This window comes from Stegostoma tigrinum, chromosome 27, assembly GCF_030684315.1.
Source record: "Stegostoma tigrinum isolate sSteTig4 chromosome 27, sSteTig4.hap1, whole genome shotgun sequence".
Classification (NCBI taxonomy): domain Eukaryota; kingdom Metazoa; phylum Chordata; class Chondrichthyes; order Orectolobiformes; family Stegostomatidae; genus Stegostoma; species Stegostoma tigrinum.
The window spans coordinates 17,912,263-17,936,390 of NC_081380.1; the positions used below are offsets into that span (position 1 = coordinate 17,912,263).

The following is a 24,128-nucleotide window of genomic DNA, read 5'->3' on the forward strand; positions in this document are numbered from 1 at the left end:
TCCTTTTTTGAGTTTAAGGGAAAGTCAGACATAATGGGCCAAATTCAACTTTATCACACAGCTCCTTAAATGTTGCCAGATTGACACATTCACTGATTTATTTCACATTGCAAACTTATTTCTACTTTGAGGAAAGTTCTAGATTTCAGGTATGTGGTAGGCATATAGTAACTTGGGTAAATCTTGAATATTTGTGTTGGCATTGACTGAAGTAAAATGATGCTGCAACTTCACAACATTATGGTATGATAGAATTATAGAATCCCTACCGTGTGGAAACAGGCCCTTCGGCCCAACAAGTCCACACCAACCCTCAGAGCATCCCGCCCAGACCTATCTGTCTAATCTACATATCTCTGAACACTATGGTCAATTTAGCATGGCTAATCTATCTTGCGTGCACATCTTTGGACTGTGGAAGGAAACCGGATCATCTCCAGGAATCCCACGCAGATACGAGGAATAATCAATGGGGAACTTCAAACCAGCGTCTACAGGAAAACAACACATACGGACCAAATACTGAACTACAGGAGCAACCATCCCAACACCCACAAACGAAGCTGCATTAGAACATTATTCCAACGAGCCACCACACACTGCAGCACAGAGGAATACGAAGAGCAGAAAAAAATCACCTATACAGCGTATTCAAAAAGAATGGGTACCCTATGAACAAAGTCTGCCGATTTCTCAGCAACAAACCCAAACAAACAGACAAAATGGGCCCAGAAATCATAACCACTCTCCCCTACATCAGACATTTCCGAAATGACTGCCAGACTACTCGGACCTCTTGGCATCAGGATAGCCCACAAACCCACCAACACACTAAAACAGCAGCTAATGAACTTAAAAGACCCTATACAGACAACAAGCAAAACGAACGTCATCTACAAAATACCTTGCAAGAACTGTGACAAACACTACATTGGACAAACTGGCAGAAAGCTAGCCACCAGGATACATGAACATCAACTAGCCACAAAACGACATGACCCACTGTCACGCGTATCCTTACATACAGATAAGGAAGGACGCCACTTTGATTGGAACAACACATTCATCCTAGGAGAAGCCAAACAGAGACACGCACGAGAATTCCTAGAAGCATGGCATTCCAACCGGAACTCCATCAACAAACACGTTGATTTGGAGCCAATCTACCATCCCCTGAGAAAAAGAACAGGAAATGACATCACCAACCCAAGGAAACCTAAACAGATAAATAGAAAGCGGGACATAACACCAGCGCTTCGTCGGAGGCTCACTGATGATGTTACCTAGAATGGTGACGAAACGTCTGAAAACTAACCTTCCAGCTCAGCGAGCAAACTCACATCCAGAACCTCAACCTGAGCTACAAATCTTCTCAAAACTCGTTAAGTATTTCTGTTGTTGTTTATATGTGTTAATGGGGTTACTAAAACAAATAACTCTGGATGCTGCAGATCTAAAACAAACAAAAACAGAAATTACTGGGGAAGCTCAGCAGGTCTGACAGCATCAGTGGAGAGACAACAGTTAATGTTTCAAGACCCTTCTAGAGAACTAGAAACAGCTAGAAAAAAATGGTATTTATGCTGGTTTGGGAGGGGGTGCTGTAGAGAAGGAGAGAAGGAATGAGTGGATAGGTGGAGATGGAGCCAGGTTGGAGGTTTTGCGGGATTTGATTGGTGAAGGGAGGAGAGAGAGAAGGGGAGGTAGACAAAGGGATTGTTGATTGTAACAAAACAGGAATTGATGGTGAAAGTCAAGAGCTCTGGCAGCATTTGTGGAAAACAGCAGAGTTCATAAAACTGGAATCAATGGATATCGGGACAAGCTATCCGCTGGTTGGAGTCAATAGTGGCACATAGGCACTTGGCCGTAGTTGTTGGAGGTTAGTCATCTCAGTCCATATGTTCTTCAGTTTAGTGTCCTAGGCCCAACCATCTTCAGCTGCTTCATCAATGACCTCCATGATAAGGTCAGAAGTGGGGATGTTCAATGAGTGACAACGTTCAGCACCATTCGCAACTCCTCACGTACTGAAGTCTGTGTTCAAATCCAGTAAGATCTGGGCAATATCCAAACTTGGGCTGACAAGTGGTAAGTAACATTCACACCACACAAATGGCAGGCTATAACCAATTTCCAATAAGTGACGATGTAAGCACTGCCCTTGACATTCAATGGTGTTACCAGAACTGAATCACCCCCTATCAAAATCCTTAGGGTTACCACTGACCAGAAACTCAACTGGACTTGCCACATAAACACAGTGGCTATAAGAGCAGGCCATAAGGCTAGGAATGCTGTAGCAAATAACTTGCCTCCTGACTCACCAAAAAAGCCTGTCCACCTTTGACAAGGTACAATTCGAGAGTGTGATGGAATATTGCCCACTTGCTTGGGTGGGTGCAGCCCAAGCAACACTGAAGAAGCTTGACATCCATCCATGACATAGCAGGCCACTTAATTGATGCCACATCCACTCCCTCCACCACTGACGCTCAGTAGCAGCAGTGTGTACTATCCACAAGATACAACGCAGAAATACACCAAAGATCTTCAGACAGCACCTTCCAAGCCCACAACCACTTTTACCTGCTAGGACAAGGGCAGCATATACATGGCAATACCAACTGCAAGTTCCCCTCCAAGCTACTCGTCATCCTGACTTCGAAATATATCGCTGTTCATTCACTGTTGCTGGGTCAAAACCCTGGAATTCCCCCTTTAAGGGCATTGTGGGTCAATCCACAGTAGGTGGGCTGCAGCATATCAAGAAGGCAGCTCATCACTACCTTCTCAAGGACAGTTAGGGACAAGCAATTTATGCTGGCCAGCTAGCAATGCCCACATCCCACAAATGAATAAAAAAAGAATTACCGTTCGAGTCCAGTGACTCTTCAGAATCGTTCTGATGAAGAGTCACAGGGTTTGAGATGTTAACTTTGCTTTTTTCCCCACAGATACTGCCAGGCCTACTGAGTCTTACCAGCAATTTCTTGTTTTGTGTCAAACCTTTAGCATCCACAGTTCTTTGTTTTATTTTGTTGATAGTAAGCCAAGGAAGAAGAGAAGCTAGACTGATGGTAATTGGGACTACCAATAATTGAAAAAGGGTTGTGGCTACTAAATTGCATTTCTTTTCACGACAACAGGGATTTTTTTCTCATCACACCAGGCTGTCTTTTGAGATAAAATTACCTTTTTAATGTCCTTAACTCTCTTTGTTTGTGGATTCCTTAGTGTGGAGTACATGGAGAAAAGCAAACACTTGCAAGAACAACTGAAGGAGCTAAAGACTGAGATTGAAGCTCTGAAACTGGAAGAACGACATGCTAACATGGGTATCTCTACCAATGAAACAATGAAATTTGATGAAAATACTTACTCACCACTCAGTAATGTGAGTTTTCTTTTATGAGTATGTTAATTCTTGTGTGGGTTTTACATGTGTATAGCATCTACATTCAGCTTAATGGCGTCGGGAGGATCGAGGCACAGTGCAGCCAGACACAGGGGAAGGCAGTCGGTGTCATGGGTAGGAAATAGTATCTAATTGTGAAGGGAGAATGAAAGCAAGTAAAGGGTAACCTGCGTGGAGTAGATTTAACTCTCTGATGTATACATGGCTCACAGTTGAACCATTATTTAGCTGCTAATTTGGGTCAGCAAAGAGTGTGTTTTTGGTGTAGGTGGGTGGGAGAGGGGATGACTGTTGATTTTCGACCCAAACGCTTTGTACTCAACTGCTCATGTGATGTGATAATGGGAACTGCAGATGCTGGAGAATCCAAGATAATAAAATGTGAGGCTGGATGAACACAGCAGGCCAAGCAGCATCTCAGGAGCACAAAAGCTGACATTTCGGGCCTTGACCCTTCATCAGAGAGGGGGATGGGGTGAGGGTTCTGGAATAAATAGGGAGAGAGGGGGAGGCGGACTGAAGATGGAGAGAAAAGAAGATATGTGGAGAGGAGAGTATAGGTGGGGAGGTAGGGAGGGGATAGGTCAGTCCAGGGAAGACGGACAGGTCAAGGAGGTGGGATGAGGTTAGTAGGTAGGAGATGGAGGTGCGGCTTGGGGTGGGACGAAGGGATGGGTGAGAGGAAGAACAGGTTAGGGAGGCAGAGACAGGTTGGACTGGTTTTGTGATGAAGTGGGTTGGGGGGGAAGAGCTGGGCTGGTTGTGTGGTGCAGTGGGGGGAGGGGACGAACTGGGCTGGTTTTGGGATGTGGTGGGGGAGGGGGAGATTTTGAAGCTGGTGAAGTCCACATTGATGCCATTGGGCTGCAGGGTTCCCAAGTGGAATATGAGTTGCTGTTCTTGCAACCTTCGGGTGGCATCATTGTGGCACTGCAGGAGGCCCATGATGGACATGTCATCTAAAGAATGGGAGGGGGAGTGGAAATGGTTTGCAATTGGGAGGTGCAGTTGCTTATTGCGAACCGAGCGGAGGTGTTCTGCAAAGCGGTCCCCCAACCTCCGCTTGGTTTCCCCAATGTAGAGGAAGCCACACCGGGTACAATGGATACAGTATACCACATTGGCAGATGTGCAGGTGAACCTCTGCTTAATATGGAAAGTCATCTTGGGGCCTGGGATAGGGGTGAGGGAGGAGGTGTCGGGGGCAAGTGTAGCATTTCCTCATGTGATGTTGTTCTTGCAGCATCACCTTCAGCTGCATACCCTTTCTAATTATGAAACAGATATTATGTGCTGGCTTAGAACAATACAGCGCAAAACAGGCCCTTTGGCCCTCGATGGCTTAGATCGTTAGCAATCCTACTAAAGATTCTGTGTATGTTATGAGCTTGCATATTCACCTTGGAATTTGAGTAACCTTTAACTAACCCTAGCTACACCATGTGAGGTTTGTTCATATACATGAACATAGATAAAAATGTGGTGTATACACACTCATGCACACATAGCTTTTTTTAGTTTGTGCTATTCATATAATTTGTAGCTGCATCTGCCACTTTGATTGATCTATTATTCTAACCTTCTGTATTCTTCATAGCAGTTCACCAGTATAACTTGGTAGTATCAGTAAAGTTTGAATTGTACCCCTTTATGTCAAGTAAATATGAACACAAAGGAATAATTAATTAGTGTGCATGTCCTGTCTGTTCTGTGCTCCAATTCTCTCCAAACTGGAGCACCTAACATTCTTAGTATTCAGTTTAATCATGCATCAATTAATTCAAGTTAATTATTTCAGCTGGTTTTGTAACTTGCGCACTTTTTGCTTTGAGCTCTTATGTTTTATTTACAGCATTCCAATCAGAAAAATAGTCTTTAAGCACTACTGCACTTGTTTTGTTTTCTATCCCTAAAGCAATTTCTGTAAATGCTGCAACACTGCTACCACATGCCCAGATTTTATCAATGAGCATCCTATATGGCTCTCATCAAGCACCTTTTGAAAATCTTTTGCAGAAAACATTCATTGCATTTTCTTTACTGCATTTTTCTCATTGTATCCTCATATTTCTGAAGATGTTTGAAAATTGTAGTTATACACTGTGCTTTTTGTCAACGTGCATGAATATGAATTCCACCATTTTTTCACCATTATTTCCTTATTTATGGTTATACTATTTAATACTCTGAATTTTTCTCTTATACCCTTTTCATTTTTACTTCTGTATTTTTGTTTTATGCAAAATGAGCATCGTCATGTTTTTATCTTTCAAATAAATAGTTGGCTTGAAATTTGATTATTATATCTAGTTCTCAGCCCAGCATTCCTTTAGACTAGCCATTTGATCTGAATTCTTGGCAGTTTACTTTAAATCTTAGGATCGAACATACCATGTGAGGTTGCTGCCAACTGGAATTACACGATATTGAACTTGTTGGCAAATGATGTTATGTGACTGTGTAATGAATTTGATAATTCTTTGATTTAAAAATGTCAAAATAGAATAGCACTGAATTATTTGATAAAGTAAAACTGGTAAAGATAAGGTTAAAGATTTCATCATTTTGATTCTTCGAGGAAAAGAAATTTAATTTTTAATTTTATATTTTTTATTATGTCTTATATAAAAAAAACTTTAATTGCTCAGAGACATACTTCCTTTATGCAGCTGTCTTCTTGGTCTGCTTCATTGCCGAGGAAGCCAAAGCATGTCACCATGGTGTTTTGCCTGTTCTTGCTTTCTGTATAGCTCACTGCTTTCTATTGAACAGAAGCAGAGCCATAAAAATTGAACTAAATCCACAAAGGCCGGTACCCTGTCACCAAATCACCCTTTATTTACATGTGAAGAGTCCTTGACACTGATCCAGCTTCCTCGGGGCCAGCTCTCAGTGTGAACAGAAGATCTGTCACTCCTGTTCTTATCTGTCAGCCAGGGCTCCCTGTTTGTACTAGGTGAACAACCCCAATTACGGAACTCATACTCTATGATATCCACCTGGTTGACCTTGTTCTTCATCTATTGTTAACTTCAGAATTGGAGACATCCAATACTGTAAGGCAAACAAGGGATACCTTGGATAAATCCTAAATTTGACACTGGTGTCTTAAATCTTCACTTTGAAACTTTGCCAGGATTTGAGAAGATGCTTAGCTACTTCAAACTCTTTGGTAAAGTGCAGAATATTCTGTCGTTGTATCTAGTTGGTTTACTGGATAGAGAAATTACAAGATGATAAATTACAATGGTGATAGATTTGGTAGAAATTAGCTTGTAAGGATTGCTGAATTCTGTTGAATGTTCCATTTTTCTAAAATATCTTTACCTTTTTTCAAACTGTAGCATACAAAATTATTTATAGGTTCTAGTATGGTAGTATAATAATACTGATTTAGGATAAAACTGGTACCCTAATTTATGCCACTCACCCAAAGTCCTACATGACTTTTGACATACTAGGGTTACACATACTGGAATTACAAATGCTCTTTTTTCACAAATGCGATTGCACACAGAGATCTAATTTTATAGATACAACATACAAACATTTCCTGTACTTACAAATAGCTGCTTTACATTGTCCTGCAATGTGTTCTGACATGTGTGCAAACTGACTTGCACACGTACTCCAGAATGGAGTTTGCAACCTGGGCATTGCCTGTACGCATAAAGCATTTAAATTATAGTATACAATAGACTCATAACTTCTCAATATTAAAAATCTCATCCTTGTACTCAGATCTCTGTCATCTCATCCCTTGTTAGCTGTGTAACTTACTCTAGCTCTGCAACCCCAAATCTATGCACTTTTCCAGTTGGGATAAGCGTACATGCCTCATTTCCTTTCTTCAGCTGTTAGCAGCTGTGCCTTTAGCAGATTAGGCCCAAAGCTGTGGAATTCCCTCCCTAAACTTGCCTGTCTTTTACTCCTTTAAATCACTTCTTAAAACCTACGTCTTTAACCATGCTTTTGGTCTTTTGTTCGATTATCTCTTAGTATTGCTCAATGTTGTCTGATAACATTCTCAGAACGTTACCTTGCAATTTTTTGCTATGTTAAATGCTTCACTCCACTTCACTAGCAAGGTCTGGATTTCAAGTAATAATTGAGCTGGAGTAAATGAGAGGTACGGCTGCCATCCCAAATTAATTTGGATTCGGTTTGAATGTACTTTGTGTGTTTAAAAACTTTGTACCAAGGAGTTTACACCACATTAACTCATACTGCAGAGGCATTAATTTTTCTCATAAATGCAGGTTGCCTTTCTCCCTTCACTGCCTCTTTTCATAAAATAATTGTTCTGTGCATAATAAGTTAATGTGAAAGTCATTGACCATGGTTAATAATTTGTGATGTATGTCAGGGACTATATTTCAAGTTACAAAGCTACATCAGCCTATGAATTACAAGTTTAAAGCATCCAGGAGATTAAAGGTGATCAATGATGCATGTTGCAGTTATCGTACAACAAAGTAAAGATAATTTTGGAACTGTGGAGATGCCAATCAACTCTGATGCTCATCTGGTGCAAACAACTGAAGAGAAACCCAAAGTCTAATGTGCTTTTATTCCCTAATAGGCTGAATAGACGACATGTTTTTCCAGGATGATCTGTATTCAGACTCCTTGAAACGTACCCGAGAATTGTAAAACATTGGGAAGTCTGACTTATAGTTTTTATTCTGATTATATACATAACATATAACATTGACCAAGAGATTGCTGATATTAAGAATTTCATGAGGATTCATGTGGGTTGAGTCTGAAGTGTGTTGTTCTAATCTCTTTATGGAAGTCAAAAGCAAGACTTTGTCAACTTCTGCTGTTCTTTCTTGTATTGACTTCAATAGTCCTAACACTTTGCTAAGTTTATGATAACCTGTCAGCTGGTTCTAGTTATTTTTAATTAAGCCAAAACATGTTAGCCCATCAGGTCATCTTGTAAATCGTAATTTTCTTTTGTGAGTTTGTACAATGTTTCTGTTCTTTGTCCATTGTTATTTTCACTGTTTATACCTCACTACCTTAGGTTTTGTTGATTCCTTCTGCATTAGCCTTTGTATTCAGTTCATCTCCTGGCCGTATGCCTTGACACTGAGAGCTTGTAATATGTTCGTTGAAGCCTCAGAATAAATGTTAGGTATCATTTCCCATAATGTGGGCTGTGTAAAACAGAATGGTTGCCTATTCAATCATGTTTGCTTCTTTTCCTTAAAGAGGATCCTGCGAAGTTTCATGAGGACCCAGAAACTTCATTGTTTGTCCTAGGGTTTCTGACAGGATCTATTCAACTTTTCGTGCTGCATCCATTGGCCATTTGTTTGCTGAGATATGGTTTTTGAGTTTGGCTAAATGGGATTTCTTGGTAGCCTTTTAACACCCTTTGACATCTGTTATTTCTAGAGGAGTTAGGACTGGATCAGAAACTGCATATGCAAGTATGATTTTTCAAAAGTGCAGATTTTTGCCCTGCAAAGGGGCCTTTAAAAAGGATCCAGAAGGAAATGTGTAGCAGTGGCCAGTGTCAGAGGGCGATAATGCAATTTGAGCCAGTGTCCACTAGGAATTGATCACAGCAGTAATGAAAAGGAGATTTCACTGTTTACCAGGATTGATGGCTTATGGACTAAACTCCCTAAAACAAATTTTCACTTACATTCGCAAAGAAAACAGCTTATACATGAAATACTTGTGAAAGGATCATCAAGAAGCTAAAAAATGTGACTGCTTCTCACTGGGCAGTCAACTTCTTTGATTGCTTCTTTATCTAAGAGATAGTTGTGTTAAGAGATCATATTTGGAATTACAGATAACATGGTGTAGAGATGGATGAATACAGCAGGCCAAGCAGCATCAGAGGAGCAGAAAAGCTGACGTTTCGGGTCTAGACCCTTCTTCAGAAATGGGGGAGGGGAAGGGGAATCTTGAATAAATAGGGAGAGGGGGGAGGCAGTTAGAATATGGATAGAGAAGATGGGTGGAGAGGAGACAGACAGGTCGAAGAGGCGGGGTGGAGCTAGTAAAGGAGAGTGTAGGTGGGGAGTTAGTGGGGGATAGGTCAGGTCAAGGGGGTGGCATGAGGCTGGTAAGTAGGAGATGGGGTGGTGCTTGAGGTGGGAGGAGGGGATAGGTGGGAGGAAGGACAGGTTAGGAAGGCAGAGACAAGTTGGGCTGGTTTTGGGATGCGGTTGGGGGAGGGGAGATTTTGAAGTCCACATTGATACCATTGGGCTTCAGGGTTCACAAGCGAAATATGAGTTGCTGTTCCTGCATCCTTCGGGTGACATTGTTGTGGCACTGCAGGAGGTCCAGAACAAACATGTCGTCTAAGGATGGGGAGGGGGAGGGGGAGTTGAAATGGTTTGTGACTGGGAGGTGCAGTTGTTTGTTGCGAATTGAACGTAGATGTTCCACAAAGCGGTCCCCACGCCTCCGCTTGGTTTACCCGATGTAGAGGAGGCCACATCGGGAACAGCGGATACAGTATACCACATTAGCAGATGCGCAGGTGGACATCTGTTTTATGTGGAAGTAGTATATGCTGCACTGCCACCTTTGGTAGAAAGGGGAAAGTACAACAAAACAAGAATGTGCATTTACATCCGTAGAATCCGTACAGTGTGGAAGCGGGCCTTTTATCCCATCGAGTCCACACCAACCCTCTGTAGAGACTCCTTATCCTATCCCTGTAACCCTGCATTTCCCATGGCTAACCAATCTGGTCTGCACATCTCTGGATACTATGGGCAATTTAACATAGTCCATCTAATCTGCACATCTTTGGACTGTGGGAGGAAACCTACACAGACACAAAGAAAATGCTAAAACCCCACACAGATGGGTCACCTGGAGCTGGAATTGAACCTGGGTCTCTGGTGCTGTGAGACAGCAGTACTAACCACTGAGCCATTCCATGGTATATGGTATCTTTGATTTAGTGAAGAACCTAGAGTGCTTCACTGTATCAGAAAACTCAACACTGGTTCATATATTGACAGATAGTCAAAGAAACAGATTTTAAGGGATTTCCTAATAATGAAAAGAGAGTTGGAGAGTTCGAGGCAGGTATTGCAGTGTTCACATCCCTGGCAACTAAACATAACCAATCAATGGGAAGAAACAGTTAAAGTTGGGGATGATTATGAATTGCAGGAGGCACACATCTCTGGTTGCAGGGATTGTATGGTTTACTCATTTATGGAATGGCAGTGCCATGGAGGGATTTAAAATAAAATGAGTTTTTAAAATCAAGACATTGATCAACCAGGAGTTAGTGTAAATCAGTTGCGCAAGAGTGATGAAGTTAGGATGCAGGCAACAAAGTTTGGGATGAGTTTAAGTTTCTCAAGGATGAGAGGAGTGCATTGGAACAATCAGAGATTTTGAGGAGAGTTTTGGGGTAAATGATGCAGCATATGGGTAGAGTGGAGAGATGTGTACCACTTGTGCTTGTATCAGAACAGCCCAAATGAAAACCTGCTTAAGGGTTTTAAGTGGCCTGTGAGATTTCATAGATGGTTGCAGATGCCCCCGTTGAAAGCATATTCTTATAGTGTGAAACAAAAATATAAATTGCTGTAAAATCTGAGTAGGTCTGGCAGCAATTCAGAAATTCATGCATAGAATCCCTACAGTGTAGAAACAGGTAATTCAGACCAATAAGTCCACACCGACCCTCCAAAGAGGATCACAGACAGACCCATTCCCCTATCCCATATTTCCCTTGGCTAACACATCTAACCTCCACATCCCTGGACAGTACAGGAAAATTTGGCATGGCCAATCCACCTCACCTGCACATCTTTGGACTCTTGAGAGGAAACCAGAACACCCGGAGGAAACTCACGCAGACGTGGGGAGAATGTGCAAACTCCACACAGACAGTCGCCGACAGTGGGATTGAACCTGGCTACTGTGAGGCAGCAGTGCTAACCACTGTGCCTTGTGGAAAGAAGTCAGAATTTTGAAGAAGGGTCACTGGACCTGAAACATTAACTCTGATTCTCTTCACAGATAATGCTAGACCTACTGAGATTTTCCCAGCAGTCTCTGTTTTTGTTTCACATTTCCAGCATCCTTACTTCTTTTGTTTTTCTTTTCTTATCATATGCTTTTGTTTTAGGGTGGTTTGTAAATTAGGGATGTTAGTTTAATGGCACTGCCTCCATTTACATTTTACAGGTTATTCTGCACAAGCTGCTGCTCATCACTACCTCCCAGTCAAACCTCCAGCTGATCATTCATCCAGCAAACAGCGCCCAGACCTCCTCCTCACCACCACGTCCCACCCTAACCTCCAGGTGATCATTCACCTTGCAAGCAGAACCCAGACCTCCTGCACACCACCCCCTTGAATCTCAGCTCATCCCCCTCAATGCCTTTGCCACCTCAACCCTCGCCTCATTTCCACCTCGCTGCCCTTGGCACTCACCTCCCTCCCCCTCAATCTTCACCTTATCCCCCTTTGACGCTCACCTCATCCCCTTGACCTTCGTGTCATCCCCTTCAACCCTCACCAACTCCACCTCATGAACCAGCTCTCCTCTTTCACCTCAACCCTCATGCTCACTGCCTCCCCTCTCAGCCTTCACAGCTGTCAGTCTTTCTCCTTGATTGTGCTGATACAAACACATGCATGCACAGACACGCACATTTCCTTTCTCCCACAAGCCCCTGTCCAGGGCATTTACCTTCATGAGAATTCAGGAGTGAAGGTGGGATAGGAAAGGCAGGAGTGAAAAATCAAAGTGATGATGGAAGGTCAGTTAAGGAAGTGGCAATGGGACCATCAGCAAGCTGGAGGAAGTGGCGATCACAACATAAATATTATGAGTGTTTTAAGTTATTAACATTTGGACTTGCCAGTACACAGATTGATGTGTGTATATCCGTCCTTATAAGTGAGAATAATTTGTGTAAAGTTAGTATGTAGTATTTATATATTCTGTTTCATTTTCCAAATATTATTCAGACCTGTTGTTTCAAATTCTTATTTGTGTTTGTGCTTAGTACATCTTGTGACTATGTGCAAGAGTCTTGTTTCATTGGAGTGGAGAAAATCTTTCAATACTGCTACCCACAGGTATATAGCTAAGGTACAATGTGGCCCCCTTATGGCTATAAGTTGGATAGCTAGTGTTAAATGCATTTCTGAGCTTGAAGGTTTTTATGTTCTAGTTTGGTTCAGTAGTAATATTCGTGCCACTGAATGAACATGTTTAAGTTCGGGATTGACAGACCTTTGTTCACTCAGGAAATTGAGTGATATGGGGAGCAGGCAGACAAGTGGAGTTGAAGCCCAAGATCAAACCTGATCAGAATGAAAAGGCTTAAGAGTCATATTGTCTACTCCTGATTTTACAAATTATCTTATGAGAAGGTTGTAGTTTAAAGTCTGATTCTACAAGGTTCATCATGACAGGGTGCTGCTTGGTCAAAACTGCTGTCTTTAGGATGCCAAGTTAATTTGAAGATTCATTAGTCCAGGTGGATGGAGAAAATTCCATACAACTATTAAAGAGAATATAGAATTTTCTACCAGTGTTTCAACATTTTTCCTTCAATAAATTGCCACTAAAACATGAGTATAGTTGAAAAAAATATACTTTTTGAGGGAATGTTGTGTGAAAAATGGACTACAGGTTTGCTTGCAAAATAATAGTGATTGCACTTCAACAAGTGATCCAATAGTTGTGTGGGAGTCTGAAAAATCATGAGAATGTGCTGTACGAGTGCAAACTCTTTCATTTAAACCTGTGTTGGCATCTTGTAGTTTGTTGCTTGCCATAAATACAGGGTAGCAAATATATGGCCATATAGCATACATAAGCACAAACAAAAAATTGCTGGAAAAGCTCAGCAGGTCTGGCAGCACCTGTGCAGAGAAATCAGAGTTAATGTTTTGGGTTGAGTCACTCTTCCTGAGAACTGGTTTTTATTTACTATATATAAATGCTGGAATAAAACTTGGGTTTACCTGCATATTTGGAAAGTGTATGAAACAATTTAAAATTACTTTTTGAATGACTTTTTTTCTGTCTTTGCTTTTACTCTGCAGCTTAATCTGCAAAGTGTGACTGCCAAGACGCAAGTGGCCTTTCTAGAAGAACTATAATATTATTGATATTTGACTGTCCAGCCTGGGAAGTGGAATTTGATAATGATCTTTCTGCACTCCAGAGCCATCACACAATAAAAAGGCTGGATTTAGCAATGTGTTCTTAATGAATTTCAGCTGCTACTTTTATCGGGGTTATTGATACTGCTTCAGTATATGCAAATACAACCCACTTGAACACAAAGACATATTTTAGCCGTTCAGAAAACTACATCGGAATTGTGCTTACAATTCCCAGTTTTAACACTAAACATAGTCCCATTTGCTGTTTACTTTAAAAAGCAGCAACTGTATGCTGTCAATGGTTCACTAATTAAATAGTTTACTCAACCGAAGCACGTCAGTAGCTTTTAATCACTATTTTCATTGCTCTTCATATCTTTATTTTTGTTACTGCACAATATCATACTTTGTGTTTGAATTGTTAAGTGTCCAGCTTTTTATTTCAAAGATGTTCATCAGTTTATACACTATTATGGTTATTTCACAATGCTTTGGTTGTTCTTTATTATTTATGTTTAGATTTTTTCTGGATAAATGTTTTATACAGTCGTTGCAAGTATATAATCACAACAATTTATTGGCTGCATTCAATTCAGTGACTATTAGCTGTTGGAATTCTAGTGCTTGTGATAGGGAGGATATTATGGCATTTTTGTACTGTCACTAGACGAAGAGTTCATAGACCCAGGCTAATGTTCTGAGGATGTGTTTAAATCTCACCTTGGAATCTGGTGGAATTTAAACTCAGTTTATAAAACAGATCTCGGGAATGATGATTCTTAAATGCCCTTTGCAATACCCAAGCAAACCTTTCAGTTCAAGGGCAGTTCAGGTTGGGCAACAAATCTGGCCTTCCCAGTGACCCCAAATCCCATGAAAGAATAACATAGAACAGTACAGCACAGAACAGGCCCTTCAGCCCACAATGTTGTGCCGACCATTGATCCTCATGTATGCACCCTCAAATTTCTGTGACCATATACATGTCCAGCAGTCTCTTAAATGACCCCAATGACCTTGCTTCCACAACTGCTGCTGGCAACGCATTCCATGCTCTCACAACTCTCTGCGTAAAGAACCTGCCTCTGACATCCCCTCGATACTTTCCACCAACCAGCTTAAAACTATGACCCCTCGTGCTAGCCATTTCTGCCCTGGGAAATAGTCTCTGGCTATCAACTCTATCTATGCCTCTCATTATCTTGTATACCTCAATTAGGTCCCCTCTCCTCCTCCATTTCTCCAATGAAAAGAGACCGAGCTCAGTCAACCTCTCTTCATAAGATAAGCCCTCCAGTCCAGGCAGCATCCTGGTAAACCTCCTCTGAACCCTCTCCAAAGCATCCACATCTTTCCTATAATACGGCGACCAGAACTGGACGCAGTATTCCAAGTGCGGTCTAACCAAAGTTTTATAGAGCTGCAACAAGATCTCACGACTCTTAAACTCAATCCCCCTGTTAATGAAAGCCAAAACACCATATGCTTTCTTAACAACCCTGTCCACTTGGGTGGCCATTTTAAGGGATCTATGTATCTGCACACCAAGATCCCTCTGTTCCTCCACGCTGCCAAGAATCCTATCCTTAATCCTGTACTCAGCTTTCAAATTCGACCTTCCAAAATGCATCACCTCGCATTTATCCAGGTTGAACTCCATCTGCCACCTCTCAGCCCATCTCTGCATCCTGTCAATGTCCCGCTGCAGCCTACAACAGCCCTCTACACTGTCAACGACACCTCCGACCTTTGTGTCGTCTGCAAACTTGCTGACCCATCCTTCAATCCCCTCGTCCAAGTCATTAATAAAAATTACAAACAGTAGAGGCCCAAGGACAGAGCCCTGTGGAACTCCACTCACCACTGACTTCCAGGCAGAATATTTTCCTTCTACTACCACTCGCTGTCTTCTGTTGGCCAGCCAATTCTGTATCCAAGCAGCTAAGTTCCCCTGAATCCCATTCCTCCTGACCTTCTGAATGAGCCTACCATGGGGAACCTTATCAAATGCCTTACTGAAGTCCATATACACCACATCCACAGCTCGACCCTCATCAACTTTTCTAGTCACATCCTCAAAAAACTCGATAAGGTTTGTAAGGCATGACCTACCCCTCACAAAGCCGTGTTGACTGTATTTGATCAAGCCATGCTCTTCCAGATGGTCATAAATCTTATCCCTCAGAGTCCTTTCTAACACCTTGCAGACGACAGACGTGAGACTTACCGGTCTATAATTGCCGGGGATTTCCCTATTTCCTTTCTTGAAGAGAGGAATTACATTTGCCTCTCTCCAGTCCTCGGGTACGACTCCAGTGGAGAGCGAGGATGCAAAGATCTTCGCAAGTGGCGAAGCAATTGCATTTCTCGCTTCCCAAAGCAGCCGAGGACAAATCTGGTCCGGGCCTGGCGACTTGTCAATCTTAGTGTTTGACAAAATTTTCAGCTCATCAGCTTCCTCTATCTCTATCCATTCCAGCATGCACACCTGCTCTTCAAAGGTTTCATTCACTACAAAGTTCGTTTCTTTCGTAAAGACAGAAGCAAAAAACTCATTTAGGGCTTCCCCTACCTCCTCAGGCTCCACACACAAGTTCCCTATGCTATCCCTGATCGGCCCTACTCTTTCTTTGATCATTCTCTTATTCCTCACATAAGTGTAAAATGCCTTTGTGTTTTCCCGGATTCCTTCTGCCAAGCCTTTCTCGTGCCCCCTCCTGGCTCTCCTCAGACCATTTTTGAGCTCCTTCCTTGCCTGCATGTAATCCTCTCTAGCTGAACTTGACCCTAGCTTCCTCCACCTTATGTAAGCTACCTTCTTCCTTTTCACTAGAAGCTCCACCGCTCTCGTCATCCAAGGTTCCTTAATCTTACCCCTTCTTGCCTGTCTCAGAGGGACATATTTACTCATCACTCCCAACAACTGTTCCTTAAACAGTCTCCACATGTCTATAGTTCCCTTACCATGGAACAACTGCTCCCAATAACAATTGTACAAATACCCAAACTATTTTGATTAAATTTAATTCCTTACATGCTGCAGTGAAATACTAAATACAATTGACTAAATTTTATATGAGACATCTGGGCTGATGATTACAGAATTGTTATTACCTACAATTTAATTTCAAGGTTCACAGTTAATAAAAACTGATCAATTTCCCTGTTAACTGAATGTAATTTGTATTTAATGTAATTATGGGGCTAATGGGTGGACAGCTGTTGTTTTCAAACACTTTTTCAATTAGAAACCACAGCCTATTCAAAGCTAAAGTTTTTTTTATTTGTTAATGCGATACAAAAAAGACATTTTGAAACTAAAATTTTAACAAAAGGTTTCAAGTGGATTTATATCAATCATATTCATATTTGGCCATAGCAAACACGAGCTTGTTGGTCCTTACTAGATTTTTTTTAAAACAGTGAGGAGTTCTGTTCAGTATTTCCATGCATTGTCTTCACTGTTGCTCATTTTTTGATGACTAACAAAGTGAAGGGGATTCAAATGTCTGCACTAGGTTACCTTCTGTTGTGTTGTTTCAAGCAACTTTAGCTTCCTGAAATCTGCCACTGGCATTTATAGAATAAATGAAGTACTGGAGGACTGCGATGGGAATTGCAAGACAAACTGGTTGTGGGAAAATGAAATTATATAGGTAATGGGATTGTCCAGTATGCCAGTGTTGGGAATCTAATGGATTGCTATTGAACATGCCAAGGATTCCAGAAAGGCATTCTCAATGCCAATAGATGTGCCAAAATTATAAAGTGCATTGTTTTTTTTTGTGTGGATTACAGCATCTTTACCATGTATCTCATGATTATCAATTGCACTCCTGTTCATATGACTAGCCTGTTCTTTCTGCATTGTACTTGGAATCATTGGTTACAGCCCAAAGCGAGGTTATTTGCCCTGTCAAGTCTGTGCTGGCAATCTGAATGAGCAGTTCGCCTGAGAAGACAAAGTCAGAAGTGTGATCTTAGAAAGTAGGGGAGAAAAACTGAACTATTCAAACATAAAATCAAACACTAATTCCTCATTTTTTATTAGTCTTTTGATGAATGAACCACTGATGTCTACAAAGCCCTGTCCTAAATATGAATTTAACTTGTATCATATTTTTTGATACTGCTTTAATTATCATCACACTAATATATTCATTATCGGATGGTCGCTGCATTTGAGATTACTTGAAGAAAATGTTGAAAGCCATTGAATTGACAGGTGATCATTTATTAGGTATATTTTATTGGTCACAATGCCACACCTATAAATAAATTACTTTTATCCTTGCGTTTTGTGAAGCGCTTTATAACATTTTAATGTTAAAGACATTTGTTTGTCAATTGGTTTTTACTTTGTAGTCAGATTTACACTTGCTTTATTGTTAAAATCAACTTTATATTTTGATTAATTTGCTGTCTTTTCTCCCTTGTAGTCTTGGGAGTATCAGGATTCATACACTTATTTAATTTGCATTTCCATTTCTTTGTAAGCAGTAGCAACTGCATTTTAATACGTTGTGTTTGTTAGTGTGAGAACGTATGCAAACTTCCTAAACACCTGTATCAGGAGATAGGGGAGCTATGCTGTAAATTTAATCATTTGTATATTCCAGCACAATTATTGCTCTGAATAAACTTATTTGTTATTAGATTACATAATAAATATCTTTACAGTGTATTCCTCATCTTCTGGAATGAAAAGTAGTGACTTGTTAATTTTTTTTTGCCTCTTTCATTTTCTCTTATTAATTTAGGAATTCCTATTAGTCAAAATGGATAGGTTGGTGAGAACTATTCTCCATGAAACCACAGTGGATTCCAGAATCATGGCTTGAAAACTTCTGCATTACACCTCAAGAGATCTAGCTCTTTTACTTCTGTCACTCAGAATATCTATAGCCTCTTTGTAACAAAAATGAAATGATCCAGACCACTGAGTATGTATTGTTGTTTTACTTGCAATTTAAATGCTAACAACAGTCTAATTCCAATCATGCACAGGCCAGTAATTCATTAGTTTGGCAGGATTTCAAGGCAGCATGGAGAGGGAAGACAAATCATGTTAGGAGATACTAAGAAAGAAGTGAAGAAAACATGAACACAATATTGGCAGTGAAGTTGATCACATCACTGGCAAAATAGGATTTAAGTCAAGTATTGCTCCAATTTTATCTGCATTAGTTTTCAATGCTATTCACTGGACAACAACTCAGTATTTTATGTCCTTGGCAGAGTTCCTGGCTTCTCCTGGTTTTTCATTTGTGATGTGCATCCAAACACCTACATGGGTGGTTGCCTCCAATGCACAGACTGATTGATGGGAGAGCAAGAAACCAGTATGCTTCAACCGAAACCCGTGTAAACAGAGACACCAGCTGAGGATAACACTATTGAGTGGCATCTCTTGATTTACATGCCAGCCCAAATGTTGGATTTCCTACCTCTGAGTTCTATGTATTCTGGATATTTTTGGCAGGCCTCACTTTTTTCACACAGAATGGCAGATAAAAGCACTTCTGTCATACTATCCATTAAATTTTGTTTGTGTTAAAGTTTTTAGCCATTCAGTGCCCCTCTGATATTCTGTTGTCCTTTCTCCTCACCTTCCCCATGTACCCTTTCATGCCACTGTACCTTTTCCCACTGCTATGATTCTGTTGTAAGTTAAAAAACAAAAAAATGTTATGTTGGTATTTTAACATACAGTGTAAAGCACATGATCGTTAGAACCGTTGATTCACTAAATCAAGATTTTTTAATGGTCGGCACAACATCATAGGCTGAAGGGCCTGTTCTATATTCTAAATCAGCAAAGTAACAAAGAGACTGTTACAGTAGAGTGACACATACGTTCTACATTTCCTGTAAATGATATTTTAAAATGTTTCTCATCAATTCTGCCCCAGCACTTCTGGCAGTCCATCCCCTATGGTTTCAAAATCTGTGCATTATTGAGAATTCACATACTTAGGAAATGTGTGCTTTGAGAGGCAGTTGCAAATGTGCCAGAAGTGCAGTGAAGACAAAATTTCCCTAATGGCATATTGTTACTATATGGAAAGAGTGAACTGTTTCTCTCATGTCTCTACTGTGGTCACATGAATTTGAGTATTGCTGGAAGAAAATATATTCTGTTGAAGTCTTTTTAAATCTTGTATGCCAGGAAGATTTGCGAGAAAACCACTATTCTAGGTGCAAACAGCACCAATTGGTTGGCAAGTGGATTGGAACTAGTGATAGTAGTGCCATGGAACATGTACCAATTAGTGATAATTGATCATTAACTGCCAAGCTTTGTTAAAATTTTAGGCCAGCTATGTAAAGATTGCTGAGAGAAAAAAAAAGTTGACAGCCAATTCAACAGTTCTAAGTTGAAACAGATTCAGACTGTATATATTCTTTCAGTCTGCAAACAACAGGGTCTGGTGTATTAATAGATATCACTTCCAATACATGCATGTGTCACTTTGCCAATTGCAAAATAGCACTTAATGTTGAGACTGTGGTGTTTTGCATTTTGAAAGTACAAGCCAGTCGGGTAATTTCGGTACTTGTTGTGAACATCTGAAGCTATATGCCGTTTGATACAGTTCCCAAGCCTTTGGGATATTCAGCCTCCATGCCTGGTATCACAATGGCAAAAAATACATTTAGTGTTATTAATTTGTATGGTAGGTTGGAAGTCATTTTGTTTTATTCTAATATTAATAAAGCATAAACTAGCCCTATTGTAAACTGGACAAGATGATCTATCACTCAAGTTTCTTGAAAACTGAAACCATATGTTGCAAAACAAGCTGATTACATGAAGGGGCAGAATTAGTTAACATGCACAAACACACACCAAGGGGAGGAAAAATCCTCAAAGATTTTTTTAAAATTTGGCAAATGAATCTTACTTCACAGAAGCCAAAAGAATGAGGTTTTAAATGCTTAAATGGCTATTAATCTGAAGTTCTGGGACCAAATATGTAATTGCCACTGGAGGACCTTTGAAAGCATAGTCATTCATGACATATCTATGAACTCTTTCTGATGTTCTAAAGCTTAAGGCTTTTTCCTCTAGACACGAGCTGAGCTTTTTTTCAACTGACATCATTTGCAAAAATCCAAAACAATGCCCAAAGTAGAAAGTGGTGCCTGAGTCATTATTATCCTCTCACCCTTATATTCTGTTTCACTTAGTGTTTTGAATGACATTGTTTGGTTTTAGAAAAAGACAGAATTTCAAGATGTAGCAGGAAATTGTGATGGATATTAGCCTGTGTGGAAATGCAAGGCATTTGAAAAGATGCATATACAAATGGTACAGGCCTAGGCCCTACCATCTTCGGCTGCTTCATCAATATTCCCTTCATTATAAGGTCAGATCAGTAAGTTGCACACAGGAAGGAGAGATCACATCTACAGTAAGACGTAGCCCAAGTGAGAATAGTTCTGGGACTTTAGAAGCAGCATCGGAACTTGGTGGAGAGGAGGTGCTTTTTGCTTAGTTTTTTTCTAAAGAAAGGTTAGTAAGGCCCTTTAATAGGATAAATTGAAGCAGAGGATCAGAGTCTAACACAAAAGACAGAGTTAGATCACACAAAAACCATGTGTTTATTGGTTGGTAATTGCTGCTAAATTGACTATTATATTGACTTTGAGATTGAGGGTAAATAGGATAAATATTTACAGATTACAAACTAGAAGTATTTTTTTTGAAAAAAAAAGATTAAGAACTATGAATACAGCAAGTAAAGGGATCCGGGAGGTAGTACTGAAGGAGCCTCACCCTTGAACTTGTCAAATAGATTTCAGATTCTCGCTGCCTGTGTGGATCAGCACAGGGAGCTATCCAAGAGCCAAGAAAAGGTGTTATAACTGGATAGTATAGGCAGGGGAATAACCACTATTCTAACTGGGTGCGATCAGTGGTTCCAAAGGCTGTGTAGCCTGCTTCAAGCCAGGGTTCAGGATATCCCAGCTGGGCTGCAGAGAAACTGGAGTGGGAGGGCAAAGATCCAGTTGTCGTCCTCCACGTAGGTACCAACAATATAAATCTAAAGGAGGTTCTGCTGAGGGAATAGGAGTAGTTACGGGCTAAAATAAAAAGCCAAAAAAAAAAAGTATAAGCTTGGATTATGACCTGAACCATGAACTAACTGGAACAGGATCAACAAAATCAAAATGAAATGTGTAGCTCAGATTGGTGTGGGAGAAGTGGGTTTGAAATTATGGGAAATTGGGAGCATTACAGGGGAAGAAGGGAGTGTTCCAATTGGAAGGCCCCATCTGGATAAGGCTGGGGCCACAGTGTTTGTGAATTGCAAAACTAGGGCTGTGGATAAGGCTTTAAACTAGTGGGGTTCGCTTGCATGGAAAGTTATGAATAAAATTAAAAGCTGGGGAGGGCTTAGGAGAGGTTAAAGGTTCCAGGACAAGCAATGGACAGAGTATGTAAAGTTGTAGGAGTCTAACTTCAGACACAGGAAATGAGGGCAGGTAAGGTGGTCAATACAGGACTGAGGGTGTTGTACTTAAACACACAGTATATGAAACAAGGTAAATGAGCTTGTAGCACAGATTGGAATTGGGGGTAAGACATTGTGGGTATCACAAAGATGTAGTTGCGAGGGGATCTGGGAATGGGAATGAAATATCCAAGGGTATGTGTCCTTTTGAAAGGACAGGAAGATGAGCAGAAGGGGCTGTGTTGCTTTGTTAGTAAGAAATGGAATTAATACAACAGTAAGAAGTGATATAGGTTTGGAAGGCATAGAAGAATCGGTGGGGCTAGAGTTGAGGAACCACAAAAGAAAAGAAGACTCTGATGGGAGTTACGTACAGGCCTCCTGCCAAATGTCAATAAGTGGGAAAGGAAATAAATCAGGAAGTAGAAAAGGCACTACTACAGTAATCATGGAGACTTCAACATACAGGTGGACTGGGAAAATCAGTCTGGTAATGGATCCCAAGAAGAAGTTTGTGGACTGTCTGAATTTTTTTTTTTATTTGGAGCCGCTTGGGGACAGCCTAGTAGGGAACTGGCAATTCTGGATTTGGTGATGTGCAATGAGACAGATTTGATTAGGGATCTTAAGATAAAGGAATCTCTAGGGTGTAGTGACCATAATGTGATAGAATTCACTCTGCAGTTTCAGAGAGAGAAGCTTGAATCAAAAGTAACTATTACCTTTACTCAATTGTAACTACAAAGATGACGGAGGAGCTGGCCAGAGTTGATTGGAAAGGGAGCATAGTGGGGAAAATAATGGAGCAGCAATAGCAGGAATTTACAGGAGTAATTCAGGAGGCCAGCAGAAATTCAGCGCATGAATGAAGAAAGGAACACAAAGGGGAGGATGTGATGACCATGGTTGACAAAGGAAAGTTAGGGACATCATGAAAGCAAAAAAGCAAAAGCATACAATGTGGTTAGGATTAGTAGGAAGTCAGAGGATTGGGAAGTCATAATCAGAGTCAGAGCACAGAAACAGATTCTTTGGTCCGACCAGTCTTCGCTGAACCTGATCCCAAACTAACCTAATCCCACATGCCTGCTCCTGGTCCATTTCCTTCAACTTTTCCTATTCTATGTCTTTTAAACGTTGTAATTGTGCCTACATCCACCACTTCCTCAGGCAGTTCATTCCACATATGAACCACCCTCTGTAAAAGATTTGCCCTCTTTTTTAAAATATCCTCTCACCTTAAAAATATGTCCCCCACCCTAGGGGAAAAAAGACAACTCTATATATACCCCACATGATTTTATAGACTTCTATAAGGTCACCTCTTATCCTCCTATGCTCCATGGGAGGTCTCAGCCTATCCAGCAATTCTTTATAACTGAAACCTTCCATAGTCGGCAACATTCCTGGTAAGTCTCTTCTGAACCATTTCCAGCTCAATAATATCCTTCTTATAACTGAGCAACCAGAACTGGACACAGTACTTCAGACGAGGCCTTAACGTCCTGTACAACCTCAGCATGACCTTCCAACTCCTATACACAAAAGGTCTGAGCAATGAAGGCAAGCATGCTAAACATTCATTTTTTTAAGCCACCTTGTCTACATATGATGCAAACTTCAAAGAATTGTCTTTAAACGCAGATGACAATGGAAAAAAAACAATGGTGGGGGAGTGGGGAAGAGAGATGACGTGTTATTAATATAAAAGAAGATTGCTAAAGGTTTTTTTTAAGGTATATAAAAAGGTAAGAGAGAGGCGCAAAAGTAGACCGGTCTGCTGGAAACCATGGCTTGAGAAATAGTAATGGTGTATAAACGAATGGCAGAGGAATACATACTGTCATCACCAGAAATTCAAGAACTCGTGGGCAGAGGTGGGTGTAGTGACAATCCTGAAGAAAATGCGAGGGAAACAAAGGTCTGAAGGTGGATAAATCATCCAGACCAGATGGAATATGTCCCTGGATTCTGAAGGAGATAGCTGAGAAGATTGGGGAGGTATCAGTGGTCATCTTTCAGGAATCACTGGAGTCAGGGAGAAGCCCAAAGGACTGGAAATGGTTAATGTAATGCTCCTGCTTAAGAAGGGAGGCAGAAAACAGGAAACTACAGGCTGGTTAACCTA

General features: G+C 40.8%; 1 protein-coding gene across 1 annotated transcript in view; it reads left to right on the top strand.

The window, feature by feature from the left end:
• The window catches only part of nf2b (NF2, moesin-ezrin-radixin like (MERLIN) tumor suppressor b), a 65,249-nt gene extending 50,325 nt beyond the window's left edge, over window positions 1-14,924 (top strand). Inside the window, exons 16-17 of the mRNA XM_059655456.1 lie at window positions 3,238-3,397; window positions 13,479-14,924. Coding sequence (XP_059511439.1) covers window positions 3,238-3,397; window positions 13,479-13,535 — 217 coding nt within the window. The 3' untranslated portion in view covers window positions 13,536-14,924. The remainder of the gene's footprint in view (window positions 1-3,237; window positions 3,398-13,478) is intronic.
• Window positions 14,925-24,128: the final 9,204 nt, after the last annotated feature.